Here is a 19820-nt window from a genome sequence, read left to right as displayed (position 1 = left end):
CTAAGAATAGCCAGTTGATGAAATAGGTAATGAAACCACCACACCGTGCCTTCAATTAAAGATTGCTTATGTAGTTTCAACATTTATATGTTGGTGATTCGCATACTATTGGTTTGCTACAGTTTTGAGTTTTCAAAATCCTTCGCTCTCTTCTTTAGGCTGAGTTTGAAAGCATGTTTGATGAGAAGATGTTGGCAGATCTACTTGGGGTGATTCCAGCGGATGTTCCTCCGGGAGAACTGGGTCTCTGGTTTAAAAATGTCCTAATACCCTTTGTAAGGAGAACTGTGCCTAAAGGACAGGTAATTTTGCATTTACTGTGTTAATTTATTGCAAAACATAATTGTGTGTTTTGTATGTATAGGACTTTGATTTAATTTGTGCCATTGCATATCCAACCTCAGTTGCTGCTCTATATGAATGAGTTTTTGTTTCCTTGTAAATAGTACAGAGGTAGTTTAAGGTAATAGTTGTAGGACTGTTTTTGTTTTCTTTAATGCTTTTTTTGCGAATTCCCAGCGTTGTCATTGGCCCAATTTGCCTTGTAGCTCCACCTGCTTAGTGTGTCTCGCGCACCTAGATTTGAGCCTTTGCGACTGTCTTTGCCAGGCTCTTTTGTGTTACTTTGTGAGCCACGGAATTTTAGTTTTCCTTATTCTTTTTTCAGACCAAGTCAGTAATTTTCTTTGTTTATTGTGGCACATACACCTTTTCCCCTCAAAGGTGTCTGAATAAGTGCTTTATCTTTGGGGGTTTGTGCATAATATTGTTTTTGGCGCAAGTTATTTTTATGCCCAGGGATGCACTGCACAGGGAAACCTGGTCAACCTCTAATACCCAGTTGGCGAAGAGGTGAACCCCTGCTGAAAAAGCCAAAGTCTGACTCCAGCCACAGGTAGGAGCAGAGTAACCAATCCCAAGTGCTGCCTCCAGGCACAAACAGGCACCATGGCTCATAGTTCAGAAACTATTGTTTGTGCCATCTGTGATATCATATTTGGAATATACATCTACCATTTAAACCCATTGTAAGCTCCAGTAATTTAGCTCTTTGGCGACACAAACCGCTTTCATTCTGCTAATGTTTGGGTTTCTAAGTGACCATGGTCTGTTTTTAATGGTGTCTCACATTTGAAGGCATTGTCCTGTTTTTTTTACATTTTTTTTATTACCTATTTTATTGCGTCAAGTGACAAATACAATGCAGGGCTCTGTAACCCAAAGGCCGTCTGCTTCAGTTTAAGTACAAAACATTATGCATTGACATTTAATATACATATTTCCTCTGAAAAAAAGGGGAAATAATAATACAAAACCAATAAAACACCCCTCCCCTGCACTGTTGTATACTGCATCACAAACCTCGCTTCGAATACTGCCACATCAGTGACAATTCCTGCTCAGACATTGGTCCCCTGTGCCACAGTGGCATTTCCTGTTTTAGTTGTGCTTCCATCTAGTCCACAACCCAGTGCACTACTGGTTCACATTTCCCTGACTCGTTTAAATCCTTTATTTCCATCAGAACAACTCCATTCCGAAATAGATTGTGAAGGAGAAAGTTTGAGTTCATGTCGGTCTCACCCACTTCATCACCGCCACCAGTCGGCTGTTCTTCGACACTTGTGCTGGTTTACTTTCCAGGTTCTTGTAGGTAGAAATAATGATTAAATAAACATTATTGCTTTGAGGGAGTACAGTTCTACTATGATGCAATGTAAACTGCTTTCAGGTCGATATTACTTCTTAAGGAAAGCATCATTTTGACAGATGCGCCTCTTCAAGCTCGCTGAAATATGTTTTGGATATGTAGTATAAGCATAATTCTATTTGCATGTAGTAGGAAGCTGGCTCTGTATATCCTATACCAAAGTAAGGTATAGGGTGCACAGAATCCAGGGAGTCCCCAGAGGTATAGCAGAGGCTAGGTTAGTTGAGAACTAACAGCTCTCCTTGGGTAGTGTGGGCGAGCAGTTTAACCTGTCCAGAGGAAGTGTTCAGCATTTATTTTATTCACTCAATCAAGACTAATGGCACACACTCAGACAATATCCAGACTAATTGAGTAAGTATAAAAAAGGTATACTTGTTGTTTTATTTATAGAACCAAGCAGGACTTGGTACACGTAGATAAATTATACTTTCAATTGTATACCTTTACACAGAAATGCAATTGAGGAAGGATTTGCATTTATTACAGGATGGTATGACTTTAAAAAGCAGTTTGGGTTGCACAGTAATTACTCTTAGAATATTTTTTGTTACTTTTAGATTACGTTGATTACTGGGGGTGTTATGCTTAAATAACACACCTAAGGATCTCACAATACAAGGTAAGTAAAACTTTTCTTGGCTTGAGTTATACTTACCATTTTCCCTATGCAACAAAACAGTTCAACACAACATTATATATTATAGTCCAAAATCTCGTAACATGGTGCTTTTGGGAAAAAATGGATAACGATTTTACTGGTAAATAAACATCTTACAAATAGGAGTTTTGGGGTTATGAGCAAGGTTCCCCAAGGTCTAGGTAGGCACTTGAGTTGCACCACCAGTAGCACAGGGCTGGCCGGGTGAAAAATGCAAGGGCCCGATGTTAGCCAATGGGGCTAAGGGGGGCTTCAGTTAGGGACTGGTTATGTGCAGGCCACTCGGATGTGGGAGCAAAGCTCCTGGGGTTAAGGTCAGCACTGCAGCGGCCAACGACCAGCACAAGAGCTGCACCACCAGCGGCACTAGGGCAGCTGGGTGCCAAGAAGAAGTCGGGGACACTGTGCTTTTCAATGGAGGCCTTCGGTTCGACAAAGTTGCTGCAGGCTCGGGCTAGGAGACTTTCTGAAGGTGACCACCAGCTGGAGAGCTAAGTTGGGTTCGTGGGGGATACCTGTACACCCTCGATTGGGTCACGACGACAAAATAACTTACAATTTGGCGCTTAAGGGGCATTATAAAAGAACCGTGGAGGGGAAAAAAACCTCTTTCTCTCTGTTAAAATCTCACAGACTGGGAACCAAAGCAAAGAACTTTTCAAAACAATGAAAGTGTTCTCTTCTCCCACTGCGGTTACTAGGCCATTCTCGCCGACTGAGGCCCAGACGAACCACCTAGCCTCTTACTTCTACGAGAAAATTTAAAAAAATTCAAGACACTTTTTCCTTGCAGCCCCTGGCTGATGGTGCTAACCAAGCTGTCGCCTCCCTGCCCACTTGGCTAGAAGTCCCTCAGCTTTTGCAGTTCCCTCTTACACCCCTGGAGAAATCACTGGATATAATGAAAACCCTTAAATTAGGTTCACCGACTGACCCTTGTCCAGCCAAAGTGCTGGCATCTATAGCAGAGGTAATTAACCCTGTGTTAAACCGGATCCTAAATGCCTACTTGGAGTTAGGAACTGTTCCTGACAGGTGGAAGAGGGCCAAATGTCTCCCCCTGTTAAAAAAAACCTTGGTTAGACCCCGAATCAGCAGCCAACAATAGGCAAATATCTCTGCTTCCTGCCTTCTCTAAAGTCCTGGAAAAATATGTCAACAGTGTTATCACATCATATGCGGAAACAAATCAAATCTTCCTTCAGAGCCAGTCCGGTTTCAGGTCAAACCTTAGCACGGAAACCGCACTTCTAGAAGTCTCTGAGACCATCAAGGAGACTCTAGATAAAGGTGGGAAGGCCGTGCTGATATTATTGGACCTATCCGTGGCTTTCGATACCGTGATCAGCTCCTCCTGAGACTTCAAGAGTTCGGCTGCGGGGGCACGGTACTTCGGTGGTTCTCCTCCTTTTTGAAAGACCACCAACAAACAGTCTGGGCTCCGCCCTTTACAGCATCCATTCCCATACTAAAGGTTGGGGTCCAGCAGGGCTCGATTTTGAGCCTCACCCTCTTTAATCTTTATATGACCCCCCCTGGCTTTTCTAGCTGAAGCCCATGGAGACTAGATAGTATCGTACCCTGACGATAAACAATATAATTTTACCTGTGACAAGGAGGCAGTCTTTAGAGGAGAAGTGATCAACACCTGCCTCACTGAGGTATTTCTAATCACATCAATTGAAATGTAAAACTGAGAAATCAGAGATTATTTTTTTTGGCTTCCCTATTGATAATATCTGGCGTAATTGGTGGCTCCAGGATATGTCTCCCACCTACCTTCTCGGTGAAAACGGTAAAAGAACGTAGGTATCAGACTTGAGGATCATCTATCTAACACCCCAAAGCCCTATTTCAGATACTCAACACTTTCATCAATCCTAAAGCCTGCAACACGGAAAAAGCACCAATACAGATTCTTTGTGACAGTATAGCAGGATACCTCACACAAAAAATTGATAACCTGTATAACAAAATAATCGCAACCCCCAGCTTTTGTTCAAACCCCAGTACCGAACCGCCCCTGTCACATTCAGCGTTAACAAACTAAAAGAATTTCCTTTGCTCACTACTGAGGACCCGGAATCCCTGCTGAAAGACTAAATCTGGATTCCCTACTGACCTCCTCCTAGCCAAAATCTCCAGATTACTCGCCACTCCGCTTGCTGCCCCCATCAGCGCCATTCTAAACAGCTCTTTAAAGGAAGGCAAGCTCCCTAATGAGTGGAAAGCTGCACAGATCCTGCCCATCAGGAAAAATACCAAATTGCTCCCTGACGTCATTACCAACTACCGTCCCATCTCACTGCTCCCTCTCCAAAGCAAACTACTTGAGAAACACATCAACACAAACTTGTCCTCATTCATTGAATCCTCCGACAGCCTCAACCACACAGTCTGGCTTCCGCCCTAGACATTGCACGGAATCGGCTCTGGTAACAGTCACAGAAAACATCTGAATGCTTGCGGACGACGGCCGTGCAGTGATTCTCATACTGCTCAACCTGTCCGCAGCATTCGATACCATCTCACACCAGATCCTGCTGGAAGGACTAAGAGCCAAGGGCATTCAGGACAACACAGTGAAATGGCTGACTGATTTTCTGAAGGATAGAACCCAAACCATCAACCTTGGTCCTTTTAAATCTCAGACCACCACGGTTTCCAAGGGAGTACCCCAGGGCTCATGCTTGAGCCCTACCTTATTTAACATTTACGTCACCCCACTTGCGTCACTTCTGAGAAACCTGGGGTTCATACCAATATCCTACGCTGACAACACAACTACTCCTCTCCTTCGACAAAAGCTCCACAAACATCGAGCCACCTTCTCGGAGGGCATGCAAACCATCACTAAATGGATGAGCAACAACATACTTCAGTTGAATGCAGAAAAGACTGAAACTATGTTATTCAAAGATGCAGTAACTAGATAGTCACCCAACTGGAGGCCCAGCCCCGTCCCCGAAACAAGTGGTTAAGAACCTAGGGGTCCAAATTGACCACGAACTTAGCCTCAAGGAGTATGCTACTGCATTCACTAGGGCCTGCTTCCATGCATTAACACGTTTACTGCAGCGGCGATTTTGCGGAAGTGTAGCACTTCCGCAAAACGGGTGGGGCCGCGTCGGCTATTGGCCGACGGCAGCACTGGGGAGGTAGTGTTGCCGTCGGCCAACGGCAGCATGGAAGGGGTTAAGACTGCTTCGCAGATTCTTCCCCAAACTTTTCCCATCTACCACACGGAAAACCCTGGTACAAGCACTGGTCCTGAGCCGCCTGGACTACTGTAATGCCCTGCTGATGTCCGCCAAGGAAATCTCCCTGAATAAACTACAAGTAGTCCAGAACATGGCTGCCCGATTAGTGACCAGTGCCCTTCCCAGACCAGCCTCATTCCCCTACTCCGTAAACTACACTGGCGGCCATACTCAGAAAAAGCAAATTCAAGGTTTGCTGTATGGTGTTTAAGGCCTTAAATAAAATGGGACCCAGATACCTGTCAGATAAGTTGGTCAGATACACCCACCCATCCCCCCCCGCCCGAATCCTCCGGTCAGGGTCCAAAGATCTCCTAGTCGTACCGCGCATAAAATATACCAGATTAGGAGGAAAATCCTTCACGTACCTAGCACCCCAACTCTGTAATCAATTACCCAGGGACATCCTTCTCTGTACCAACTACCCGTCATTCAGAAAAATGCTAAAAACTTCACTGTTCTGATCCACCTTTTCTGACTGCTACAGCGTGGCAGTACCCTGACTGGGATGATTCATGAGCTCTATAAATGATATACATAAATAAATAAATCTATGAACTCCGAAATTCAATCTGTAGTGGGCGCCTGCTTTGGAGTACATAAAACGCTCAAGCAGTTCTTTCCTCTGTTGTCAGTAGTGTAGGAGAGTAGGGTCTGCAATCCTATGATCACCCCAGATTTTTGCTTTTTGCTTCACTGGTTTACGACTTCTCTGGCTGTGGGCCTGCTAATCAGACCCACAGCCTTGCTGTTCTCTCACTAAATTGACACGTGTACCTTAGGTGCATTAACCAATTGGTACTGGGCCACCTTATCAGACCCTGTAACTCAAGGCATAGGTGTACCCAGGGCCTACCAGGGGCTGCAGCATGTATTATGCCACCCCTGGCTGGCCATCTAAATCTGACACAACTGGCTGCACGACAGCTGGGGCAAAGTGGTGTAATCACCCTTCGCTGTAGATATAGTATACCTATATCTAACCCTAAAATGGACACATAGATTCCTACCAGTCACTCCTATGGCAGGCCTTAACAATCCTGAATGGTGCTCTGGCATGAGCTGAGCCCGTCTGCAGCTTGCGGAACCAAGTCCTAATAGCTGTTCCATGATAACGCATACCATATACTCTTAAGTGCATTATAATCCTCGCGGTTATATGCCAACTCTGCTATCGCTTTATCAAAACATGTCGAGTAAGGTGTCATACGAATTGGAATACTAACCCCTCGCCAATTCTGGTGACGGGGTTAGCATTCCACCCTTCTAGAGGGACACGACATGTATGTAACTGTGAACCCCGGTTAAAGTTAACTCGAGCCTCAGCATCACAAAATGGATGCTGCCACCACAGACACAAGTCTGACCTCCTGCTGCTGGGAGTCCTTCCAGCGAGGAGAGCTTGGACAAAGGGTTTTCTGTCAGGGGCGGTGCTAGCACCATCCCAGACAGGGTTTTGTGTATCCTGGGTAGGCAGGGCTGAATAGGAAGGTGACTGCAAGTGGCACCCCGGTGCTCACTATGCATCTGCCGGCTAGAACCAGTTCCAGGGGCACACCAGCCCCTGAGCTGGGGAAAGTCCGGCATGGGAGAGGGGTGTAACCACCCCCCTTCCTGGTCCCACCCATGGGCAGGACCTAGTCCCGTAACAGCCCCTTGCTTTAGTATAAAGGTGGGAGCGGGGACCCTTTCCAAATTAGATAATTCCGAATCTTGATGACTTTCCACGAAAGAACTCTTGAACCTTTTAGAAGACTCTCCCTTGTGGCTAAGGAGTAGCCACCCTGCACCTGCAGGCACCATCCAAGCATCGCGGTTTGCTGTAAGTCTCTCCTCCGGATCAAGACTGCCCAGCTCGACGAGAACCGGCTTCCCTGGCACCTCTGACCTCAACCTGCATCATCAGCCCAGCTGAGATTCGTGGGTGTGACGAGACCTCGAGGGACCGGCCATCTTCAGGACTGCACGACGCTTGCCCAGCACGACCGCCGAGGGATCCTCGAGTGAGTGCTTTGGGGTTTGAGAAGCCCCAACCCTGAGCAGCTCCATCACCGAAGTTCAGCCTCCCAGCATCCACGAGATCTGCGTGGGGCCCTTCTGCTCTTTGCTGCTCACCGCGTTGTCTGGCTACTAGCCTGCTGGCTTGTGGCCTTCCCGACGACGAACGACGACATTTCCAACGCTGGTCTGGTTGCTCCAGACTGGCCCTTGCTCCCCTCCAACAGAGGAGCACCCCGGACCCTCCTGGTCCACACCAGACGCCATTTTAAGTCCACCGTGTGGGCTTGCATTTGCCAAGACTTGTTGCCCCAATCCTGGGTCCAGCGACGTCGACAGCAGATACCATCGTGGGACAGCTCGCACCTCCATCCTGGTCGCCGACAACGCCTCCTGGTCCGTGAGACTGCAGAGCCCAGCGTCGCCCACTCACCTGGTCGAGGTGACTTCAGCCGGTGCCATCCTGGTGCCCATCTAATCACTGGCTAGTGATTCAGAACTTGGTCCCCTCTGCTTACAGGTGTCTTCCATCTTCGATCCAGGCTTGGATCACTTCGAACTTCAACACTGGTCGCCTGCCAGCAACTTCTTCTTTCAGGCTCCATAGATTGCAACGAGGATTCCCGACGTCTTTCCAGACCTATGCATCCGCAGCCCCTGGGCTAGGTAAACACAGCATTTCGGTGCTCCAGCATAGCTTTGCTATCCAAAGGTCCAGATCCTTTTTCGTTTCAGCTCTACCTAGTCGGATTTGTCCGATAACACTAACTTTACGAAATCTAGCATCCGTAGACTTTGTCCCGCATCCCGCGTGAGAGTGCACACTCTGCACCCGATCTCCCTAGGCCTCCTGCTAGTAATCTGAAGGTTCAGTAGTCCAGTCCTAGCGATCCTAAAGCCTATTAGAGTAGTACTTACCTGCTAGTAATTTCGCATTCCACTTTTGTAGTATATGGTTTTTCGTGCCCCTCGGGCATTTGTGTAAATTGTGCGACTTTGCGTATTTTCCTAAGAGCTTTGTATTGTGCTTAGCGCCCTGTCCTCATAAAGAGTCCAGGGCTGTGGTGTTCTAAATAAATATCCTTTTATTTTCATAACAACTTGTGTGGTGTCCTTTCACTTGGTGTTCAAGGGGTATATGTGATGGTATAACAGCTGGCTTAACACGCCCTCTAGAGTTTAGCCTAAAGACTGCTCTTGTCCACGCTACTAGGATAGCTGGTCTACGGTTGACTTACAACCAATCATCAATAAGGGTTGTTTGGACTGATAGATAGTGATCACTAGAATAGTGAGCACTGCATATCAGGCCAACTTCTCACAAGTAGCACACAGGAAAATTGTGGTCCAGGCACTAGATACTTCTAGGCTGGACTACATCAATGTTCTGTACTTTGGTATCCCTGAATACCTGCTAAATCGACTACAGATAGTACAGAACGCAGCAGCTAGGGCAATACTCATGCTCGGCCTCAGGACTCGGATGTCCTCCCACCTGATTGCTATGCACTGGCTCCCTAAAGCAATGGTTTTGGCCTTCAAGGTATTCCACGGATCAGGCCCCATTTCTCAGGAATAGAGTCCAATTTTACCTCCCACCTCGTGCTCTGAGATCCTCTGCGCTGCATCTCGCGCTAATTCCTGAATACCATTGGGCACGTCTAGGGGTCGCTCCTTACGAGTGCCTGTAGCAATAGTATTTCATCTCAGCGATCCTAGTACCTGTTCCTCAGCCACGACCAAGATGTTTAGCCCCGGGACACACAATCGAGTAGCCAAGTGCTCTATAAATCCCAAATAACATAACACCCAAGGCCGTGGGGCATCTGGTGCAGGGGTGTCTTCTGGCGTCGGGCTTGCTTACCAACTCTGGTAGCGGTTATGGGGACCTTTCAGACTGAGGCTGCAGGCTTTGTCTTGGAGCTTGAGGGAGGACAGGGATCACCAGATCTCAGGTCAGGATGGCTGGGGAGACCTCCTCGTGGAGTTGGGCCACTTGATCTTGAGGTGCAGAGTGGTGTACATTCGCGGACTCGCCGGATTTGCGTGTTAGAGTCTATGTTGAGCAAATCCGGTGCTCACGGGAGACCGTGTCTGTAAGGTGAGTGCAGAGCAGGTCCTCTGGGCTCTGGGGAGGCTGCTTGACACGCCTGTTTATTTGCCATAGGCAGGTCGGAGTCGGGACAGGCCGGTATGGCTGGGGTCAAAGTCAAGTCAAGTCAAGTCAGAAAATTTGTATAGCGCACTACATACCCAGAGGGTTTCAAGGCGCTTAGGAAGGGGAGGAGGATTATTTGTCGAATATCCACGTTTTAAGCTGCTTTCTGAACGCTAGGTGATTCTGGGTGAGGCGAAGGTAAGCGGGGAGTGAGTTCCATGTTTTGGCAGCCAGGTATGAAAAGGATCTGCCTCCCATGGTGGTCTTGTTGATGCGAGGTACAGTGGCGAAGGCTTGGCTGGAAGAGCGAAGCTGGCGGGAGGGGGTGTAGAAGGACAGTCGAGAGTTGAGGCAGTCTGGTCCGATGTCGTAGAGTGATTTGTGTGCGTGGGTAAGCAGTCGGAAAGTGATCCTTTTATTGACGGGTAGCCAGTGGAGGTCTTTAAGGTGACCAGAAAGGTGTCCTCTTTTTCCTGGGTCAGCACGGCTCTTCAGTACTTCTTCCTTCCTCGAATCTGAGGAGGCAAGGTTCAAGGTTGCCTCTAAATACTAGATGTAGGTGTGTTTAAAGGGATGTGCAGGTCGGGACCAATGGGCTCTTCCTTGGGGTGGATATACCCCCTATTTTTCCACTCTCCAATAGGAGAGGGGCATGAGCTATTGGCTCAAAAGAAATATGCTCCCTTTGCTCCAAAAGCTAGCTAAACATCTGGAACAGGTGGGTTGAGCCAGGGGTACCTGTTGGAACAGATAAGAGAGCTAGGGTGCACTGGGTTGCTTTCCCGCCTGTTATTCCCACCTGTTATTTAATTAAAAAATAGGCTTTACATCATCTATATGGTGAAGTATTCCTAATAATTTTAATACTGAAACTGACTTAAACATTTTAAGGAGCTTCTTTTAAATGATGGCTAGCACTTCTGTAAAAGTAAACTATCAATTTCACATATTTTGGCTGATCTGTTTGCTATGATGCTTTATGCAAAGTTAAAACTATTGTATCTTTATTACAGAGAGTCATGGCGAAATGGTTGGAGCATAAAGCACGAAGCCTTGAATTGACTGATAAGGTGATCACATTTCTTAAAAAAGATTGTTTTATGGAAGATTTAAATCTTGCTCATACTTTACTGATACTTTGATATTTTATTAGGCAAATTGGCCAGAGAATGGACTTGAGATGGCAGAAGTGTATTTTACATCAAAGAGTCCCAGTAATCTTGGCTTGGCATCTTCCTGGCTTTGGATCCCTATGGTAAGTAGGATATTAATATGAACATCATGAGTAGATGTGCAATTAACTTTGAAGCTTGCATGTACGCACAGACATCTAGCTAAAATGTATGCTCTCCGTTTTATATCATTCTGTTCGAGTGTTATTCATAGATTACAAACTGTGCATATGAACAAGAACCATAATGCATTCAGACTTTCTTCACAGATGTCCAGTCTTTAGATAGCTAGAATGTAAATTGTAAATTGATACTTGTATAGCGCACTACTCACCCGCAAGGGTCTCAAGGCGCTTGTACGAATACTGCTGTGGAACCCATCCTGGCTTTTCCTGTGAGGCGTCCACTCCTGGGCACCCCCAAGGTGGAGGCCAGGCATCCTTAGCGTTGTGGGGGCCGTTGTGGAGATTAAGCAAGCTATTGCCCAGAGTTGCAGAGTGAGACTCCATGATTGGAATAGGCACCGAGGCGAGAATTATCAGGTCAGTGGAATTTTTGAGCCCAAGACCCGCCGAGGCGGGGAATTGAACCCTGGTCCCAGGCTAGACCTCTGCATCAGAGTCTGCCGCTCTAACCATTGAGCCACACTTTTCCACAATATATAGGCACAGTTTCACATTACATTATGAACGACTCCTGTGAGCCGACTCTGATAGGAGAGCTTTGCACTGTTTCGGAAAATAACTCCATTAATCGCACAGTAGTACAAGCACAAAGCCCCCTTTAAAGGCTTCTGGAATGGTTGAATGCTTTCGTCGGTCGAACGACTAACACCCTAGTGGGTAAATAAAGTAGCATGAGAACAGCAAAAGAAAAGGAGAAAGAGGAGAAAAAAAATAAAAATATAGAGAACCATTAATAACCGTACACAGGGATCCTCATAACTAGTGTACTGATGTGTGGGGGGGGGGGGCCTTGGGTCGAGCGGGAGTCCCCCGCAACCAGCATGGGTGGGTCTGCAGCTAAGGCAAGGATCCCAGGGGACCCAACCCCGGGAGGAAGGGGACCTTAGTTAAATCAGGAAGAGATGCAACACCCTTAATTTCGGCCTGCAAGCAAATAGGGGGGGAACCCTCCGAAAGGTAACCAACTAGAGGGCTCCAAATATAGTCAAAGCTCTTGCGGGAATCTTCAGTTATGTCTGACAATCGTTCTAAAGCCAGTGCACGCCACAGACGGGCATGCCATCGGGTGAGTGAAGGAGCCTCCGGTTTCTTCCATCTGCAGCCAGAGCCATCTTAGCTGATCCCAAGCAAAGCCACATGATGGACCTATCCCAATGATCTGGTACTTGAGCAATGGGTCATGGACACCCTGTAGGATGTGTTCCATATAGTCTCTGGTGGAAGTGGGTGGGTCCTTATCCCTCACGGCCTCCACCAAATGCTGGAGGCGAGAGTCCCTGTCCCACACCGCTGTCGCTCGGTGCGAGATCGGGACCCCTCATTTCAACGTTAGACTAAGTAAGGACACCGTCTGAGATAGCACTGCCCCCCCCCCCCCATAGTAGCTTGGCACAAGCAGCCTTGCTTATCTCCAAGGCATATGAGTGTACAGTATGTTCAACCACACTCACAGTTACTCAATGATGTCACCACAAATAGACTACACACGAGTTTTTATAAAACAAGTATAATCTTTATATATGAAGATATATGACCACACAATACAAAACCAACCTATAATAATGGGTAGTATTCTTTCCGGTGGATTGGTAGGTTCTAGTCCCAACCACCACTTCTAACCAACAGTTAAGCTTACTTCTAACCATTTCCAAAAGGTTAGGCAGGTCGTATTGCTAAAATCACACATGTTGCAAAAGAAATACTGCAATGCGTAACGATATACTCCTCTACTGTGTAATAAAGAAACAATGCCATAGGTAGCGCCACAGTCATGTACTTTGTAATAGAAGTAATAATGCAATGCATATCACTACCAGCATGCCCTGTGCAAGGAAAAAACAAAGCAATGCGTCACGCTACAATTATGTACTGTGCAATGAAGAAATAATGCAATGCACCACGTTACAACCATGTACTCTGCAAGGGAAAAAATACCGCATTGCGTAGTGCACCAGGCATGTAGTTCGTCAGGCACAAATAATGTCAGGCGTAATACGAAAGTTCGATAATTAGCAGCAATAATGCAAAGTGTAATACGATAGTTTAGGTGCTCCGGTAACAGTTGCCCCCAACCTGGATCAATGATTACACAAATGTACCGCTTCTCACTCCGGCCCCAGTACTGCCCCTCCTTGGGCCAGCACGGGCCTCGATCCGAGCCGAAGCAACAGGCTCGCACAGCTGACAGAAGCAAGAGGCAGAGAGAGTGTCCCTCTGAGCCCGCACCCCACCCCAGGTGGTGATCCACATTATCTGGTGGGGACGCGACCCCACTCTACTCTCCTCCTTCTGCGACTTGGGCCTTGATCCAGAACTCCATCAATGGGCACGGCGAGCTCAGGCCGGCAGCTCAGCTCCTCCGAAGCTACTGGACTGGGCCGCTAATGTTTCACCCGGAGGGCTCCTCCTCCTCCTCCTCCTCCTTCCGGCGGTCTCGGTGGACACCGAGACCCGCACTCCGCACTCTGGAGACTTACTTAGATTTCGGTGCACACACTACACAGGCACTCCTCACCAGCGCCTCTGGTTGCACCACGACACGCACTCTGCGCGTCCGAGACTTGCCTCTTCTCCCGGTGTACACGAAGACCAGGCGCTCTTCATCAACGCCTTGGCTGCACCACGACACGCACCCTGTATGTCCGAGAGTCACTTCTACGCTCTGTGCACACAATGACCAGGCGCTCTTCACCAACACCTTGGCTGCACCATGACATATACCCTGTGTGTCCGAGTCTCCTCTGTTCTGCCGGTGCACACGATGACCAGGCACTCTTCCCCAACGCTTTGGCTGCACCAAGACACGCACCCTGTGCATCCGAGATTCACTTCTACGCTCGGTGCACACAACGACCAGGCACTCTTCACCAACGCCTTGGCTTGCACCACGGCATGCACCCTGCACGTCCGAGACTCGGCTTAATCCTGTGTGCCCACGATCACAAGGCAAAACTTCTGAGGGTCTCTAACTGCAAAAGCACACGCACACCGCGTTGCTTGGAACTTCTCCGGAAACTTTTATGTTCCTGTGTTTCCAAATAGGGAGCCAGCTCACCTCGGGCCATTGGCGTTCAGGACACAGCACAAAGCCCAGTCCTGTTCAAGAAGGGGGGGGGACACACCACCCACTGCAATGTTTCTTCAGGCTCTTCCTTAGAAAAAGCTACAAACTGCAGGCTAGCCCCAGTTCACGAAGCAAGGGTCAGTCCTGTCCAGCAGTCTCTTCAGCAACTTCTTCCTTGGCAGAGGTTCTTCTTGACCACAAAAGAGGTCAAAGCCTTTGCAGACTCGACCTGTCCATTTCGCCATTCAAAACTACACCAAATTCTAGGGGTTTCAGTTCTCTTAGTTATACCCCTTCATGTCTTTGAAGTTCTTTGTGCTCAGGGGTCCCTGGCCCCTAGCCTAAATCAGTTCTGGTTGTCTCCCTCCCAGTGTCACCTTTTTTCCTTTGCTACTGGGGGTCTGGATCCTTAATCACTCAGCAGGAGATGAGTCAATTGGTTTATAGCACCAGCCCAGGCTTTTTCACCTCCTAGGCTTGTCTACCCCCCCTTACTCTCCAGATGCAGGGCATCCTGGTGCCATCTCAACACCTCCCTGGGTCAAGATCTCTCCCAGCTCCTCTCAGATCCAGACAGTCAATCCACATTCAGCAGAGACCCACAGAACTGCTTAAAGCACAAACCTCAGCCACTTTCTAAAAGAGGGGTTTCTGAACACACAGTGACAAAACCACTTTCACAGAAAGATGTGTTATGACACTGTGAGTTCATACATACTAAACTCCACCTCTCCATTTTAAACTTATAGGAAACTAGGCTAACAAACACAACACCCAGCCTCCCCCATTCTGTCCTGTGGGCAGGATGGCCTTTCAGCAGTGAAAAACGAAATGGAGTGTTTTTCACTGTCAGGATCTAACACACATTTTAGTATATGCCCTGCCTTTCTCTTACACCCTGCCCAGGGGTTACACGGGACCTATCACAGGGGTGCCCAATGCGTTTGAAAAAGGGAAAGTAAGGCTCGACAAGTGGTTGCACTTGTCAGGACAACATGCTAACTTAGCAAACTGCGCGCAGGCCCTACACTGCAGGCCTGAGTTCCCTTCTCTGCGCGCCTTTGCATTACTAGCCCTGGCACACACAGTGCACATCTCTAAGGTCTTTACTAGTAAGGCAAACATACAAATCATGGCCAACCAATTACCATTACACTTTGCACAGGGAACACTTGTACTTAGACACTGATCAGCAGTGGCAAAGTACCCAAAGCATCTAAATTGGCAACTCTGTCAGGAAAACGGTCTAGGGGGAATGCAAAAAGTTTAGGGAACTTTCGCCAAAAAGGCCAAGTCCTACAGTCTCCAATTGGTTACCCCAGGATGAGTCTGATTTGGGACAGAATCTCTTTCCAGAAGGCCTGTATGGCCGTGCAGTCCCACCATACATGTTGAAAGTCCCCTAGGAGGCCGTAACCCCGCCAGCACCGGTCAGATGTGTCGGGAAAGATTGAATGTAATTTTTGTGGGTGAAGATACCAATTGTATGATGTTTTATAGTGGGACACTCTCAGATACATGGAGCGATTCAATTTCGCTTATGTTTATACATGGTGTCCTATTGCTTCTCCGAAGGCGGTGACGGTAGCATGCCCTCCCAAAATGTTCTGTGACGCTACGAGCGTAGCAGTCAGATTGAGCAGGAGTGTATATAGAAAAGAAACGCACCCTTTCCCCATGGTGCTGGATCGAACACATTTTTCTAGCGGGAGTAGTTCCCTCATGGCTAACTGACGGTAGAGTGGTTGATGGACCCAATGCACCAATTGTATGTAGTGTTAGAGTTCAGTCTGTGGGAGTTGGAGGCGAGCCATGTAGTCTGCGAAGGGGCGTATTCTGTCTCCCTGAAAAAGGTCCGAGATCATAATGCAGCTGCCTTGTCTCCAAAGGTCAAAGGGCCCTTTGTGAAGTGCCGGAGGAAAGGCCGCGCAAAATGAATAGGTGTATAGGAGAATGGGAAAGTGGGAAAGTGGTCAGTGGCAAAGTTTTGGTCCCTGTATCCCATACCTGTAGGGTTGTTGAGGTAGGAATACTCAGGTAGGCGTTTGGTGGATCTATCCGATTTTTGTCTCCAGGGTAAGTCCCATATAGTTCTATCCTTCACCTGTCTGTCTATATGGAGCCACAATTTTTCTGACTCTCAAAGTGACCATTCACTCATGACCCGTAGTTGAGCAGCCCTGTAGTATATTAAAAAATCCGTGAGGGCAAGGCCCCTTTTGTCACGTGACCTTGTTAAAAGGCGACAAGAGGCGCGCTCGCTGTCCCTGCCAGATGAACTTTATAATCATGGATTTTAATTCGCTACAGAGACCCCCTGCCGAGCGGGATAGGAAGCCACTGGAAGAGGTAGAGTAGGCGGGGGTAGTAAGCTCTCAGTTTTAAAATGCAGGAAGGTAAGCACTGCGTTTCTGGAGTCTGTCAGGGCAGAAAAGGTCCTGGACCAATCCTATTGTGTGGCCCCGGAATTGTCCATGGTGGTCATCTTTCATTTTACTCTGAATAGTTTCTTTGTGTTGCAAGTTGTGGATGCATGCAAGAATGGCACCGAGCAGCTCCCCTTGTGTACCCAGTATAACTGTATTCTGTTCTCTGACATCCAGTTCAGTATCTGGTGGATAAGGGCCAGTACTGTAGTACTTTGACAGTTCCCTCTGATCCATTCAGTGCTTTATGAATGCAAATGTGGTTTCTGCAGGAGCGGTTCTCTAGGTCCTCAGCATGGACCTGTAGGGTTAATTGCTATTCTTGTGTTACAGGTCTTCTTGTTGCAGATGCTTGAGCTCCTCACCTCGTGCCTTTTCATTATCAAGTGTAGATACCCTGCTGCCCACCTCTTCTTGCTTACGGTCGACATCCCTGAGGTCCTGTGGTAGCTAATGTAACAGTAATTGGATGTCATCACTCAAGGAAGCAGAGGGATCCTCCATGAATGTTTTTGTCAATTGAGCGTCCAAGTCCCCTCCCTCCACGGGAGCCGGGTACCGCTGGGGCTGTTGACCTTAGTTCGGTCTTTCTTCCCATGTAACTGTGTAAGGCCAACTATTCTAGTGGATTCCATAGTGTAAGCTGTCCTTGTTAGCCCAGTAAGGTGAGGTTAATGATGGTGTGGTGACTTTTTACGCTTAGTTTTCTAAACATGACCTTGTGAAACTAATCACTTAAAGGAGGAATCCTATCAATTATTGTACGCTCATTTATTTCTTCTTAAACTAGTCCTTGGGCTTTGAGTTTTACTTAATCGTTCACAAGAAACCTTGAGTATCCTCTTTGAAGATGTTGATCTTGTAGATGCAGTTGCAAACCTTTTCAGTAATAATAATCTATATATTGGTCAATGTAGATGATCCTAATCTGAACCTCTATGATCTTCTCTTCTTCTTTTATGCAGATGTTTGTATATTATGAAATAAGAAATTGTATTTATGGTGCTTTACACTGGAATATAATATGTTTAGCAGTTACCCAGCCTGTTTGACACATTGCACAAAAGATACTGACTAACCTGTTCATTTTATGTAATTGAGCCTTCATTTCTAATATTGTTTCTTTTTCCAATATGTTTGCTTCTCTTTACAGCTTAAAATATCACTGTGACATCAGTTTTACCTCTAAGATATTGTATTTTTGCCTTTACCCCCTTCTAGAAGGAAGATGGAGATTGTGAAGAAGCTCACAAGTTAATGAAACTGGTTAATAATTTGCAAGATTTGGTGGACCTACATAGAAAGTACAACTGCAAATTAACTCTTTATGACTTTGAAAAGGTAAAATGTAAACATGAAGTAGATTGCATCTTAAGTTTGGTAGTTGAGTTTCTATCTGTAATCAAGCTTGTTGTCAGGGAAGTTTGGTGAAAACTGGTGTCATTTGTCAGTGAGCTTAACCATGATTTTACTTAGGATAGGTAAAACAGTTTTCAGATTGCTTTGCACCGTTTATTTTACGTTTTATGAGGGTTGTATGCATCTTTTTTAATTATATGTTGTCCCCAAACTGTTTCTTGATCCGATCATGGTTGTTACATGTTAGCCTGAAAATATTTTGAGCAGTCTCAGAAGTCTTTTCTACTAAAGCTATGCTAACTTCTTGCACCTACAGTTCTGTTGGTCTTTCTTAAGGAGCAAAGCTTAATTATGAAGACCTCAACCAAAAATTAACAGTGAGATTTCTTTTTCATTGAATATAACTTGGAACGTAATTTTGATTCATACTTGGAAAGTTCTGAAATTGGAAAACTCCAGGGAAAACAATCAAATTCTTCAAAATAAACCCATCCAGAATGCACTTCACAAGATGTTTGATCGTACTACATTGTAATTTATGTTCAACTAAAATTGAAACTTATTCAAAGAAAGGTTTTCTTTAGTTTTAATAACAATACCTTTGATGTCTGTATTTAAAACTGCAATCTTACTTTTTGTGTACCTTTCAATCGTTAATATGCAGTGTCTTAGAAGTATAATTTAAACATTGGAATTGAAATTATTGATGATGATAGGTCTGTCTTTGTGCATTTAAGTGATTGATGAATGAATGTGCTAATTTATTTGATATCTGCTGCAGTGTGCCTATCTCTGGCTTGTCAATCTTAAATAATATGTGTACTCCTTTCCCTAGGAAACCACAACTACAATTGTGTTTCGGATGCTGGATAAAGTTTTAGCTCCGCAACTTATTCCTTCAACTTTGGAGAAAGTCATTAGACCATACATGCACCACTACAACCTGCAAGAGGAAGAACTGCTTCTTCACTACATAAAGGTAATATGCGTGTTTGAAAATAATATTTTTTTTATTTCATTAAATGTAATCTGCCTAGTTTGGTTGGGTCTAAAGGTGCAGAAAGAAAAATTGGTAACTTTTTAGGTTTGCGTCGGACTCGATGCTCTTTTTGTAAGCAGTTTAAATCTGGGTGCCTAGTCTACTTAGCTCCATTATTAATAACCAGTACAATAAACAGTTGTAAATGAAAGCCCAAGACATGCGTGTGGGGCTTATATCTCTGGTGGCACGGATTGTAATCCAATGTTTTGGTCTCATCTTTGCGACTTTTAACTTGAAGAAAAATGTGTATGTTACATATCGCTTCTGTGTTAAACCACTAATGTTTTACTTCTCTTAAATGTTTTAAATTTAGTAACTCTTGGAATATTCATGAAATATGTACATCATTATAACTGAGTTCATTCTGTGCATATCCCATTGCTCAATACTACAGTTTTGTATTCTTCCGAAAATTAGGAAACTTGTCAAAGAAAACATGTGTTGTTTTCCAATTTTGCAGGATTTGCTGGAACGCTGCAGATCTCGATCTGCCTCGCTGTTTGAAACTGCTTGGGAGGCAAAAGCATTGGCTGTCCTGGGCTGCATGTCTGATACAGATGTGAGTATATTTATTTAGGATATTATCTTAACTGCCAAATGGTTAAGAAATGTCTGGTTGGCGATGATGGAGGGGAATGTAGCGTTTTTGGGGTTGTTATAGAAAGCACATAACACTAGAAATAAAACATTTAAAAAAGGTAATAAAGGGCAATAACCAAGACCACAATGGTTAATTTAAAGAAAAAAATATCTGAATATGATTGGTAAAAAGGGGAGGGCAGTG

The 19820-nt window shown here is 45.9% G+C and overlaps 1 protein-coding gene across 1 annotated transcript in view; it reads left to right on the top strand.

The window, feature by feature from the left end:
- KNTC1 (kinetochore associated 1) overlaps nucleotides 1-19820 on the top strand; it is a 926084-nt gene that overhangs the window by 206174 nt on the left and 700090 nt on the right. Inside the window, exons 22-27 of the mRNA XM_086942947.1 lie at nucleotides 159-302; nucleotides 10802-10858; nucleotides 10942-11043; nucleotides 17857-17976; nucleotides 18830-18973; nucleotides 19497-19595. Coding sequence (XP_086799073.1) covers nucleotides 159-302; nucleotides 10802-10858; nucleotides 10942-11043; nucleotides 17857-17976; nucleotides 18830-18973; nucleotides 19497-19595 — 666 coding nt within the window. The remainder of the gene's footprint in view (nucleotides 1-158; nucleotides 303-10801; nucleotides 10859-10941; nucleotides 11044-17856; nucleotides 17977-18829; nucleotides 18974-19496; nucleotides 19596-19820) is intronic.

The sequence above is a fragment of the Lissotriton vulgaris genome, chromosome 11 (genome assembly GCF_964263255.1).
Source record: "Lissotriton vulgaris chromosome 11, aLisVul1.2, whole genome shotgun sequence".
NCBI lineage: Eukaryota > Metazoa > Chordata > Amphibia > Caudata > Salamandridae > Lissotriton > Lissotriton vulgaris.
Note: the sequence above shows the minus strand (reverse complement) of the source record. Positions and strands in the feature narration are given on the sequence as shown.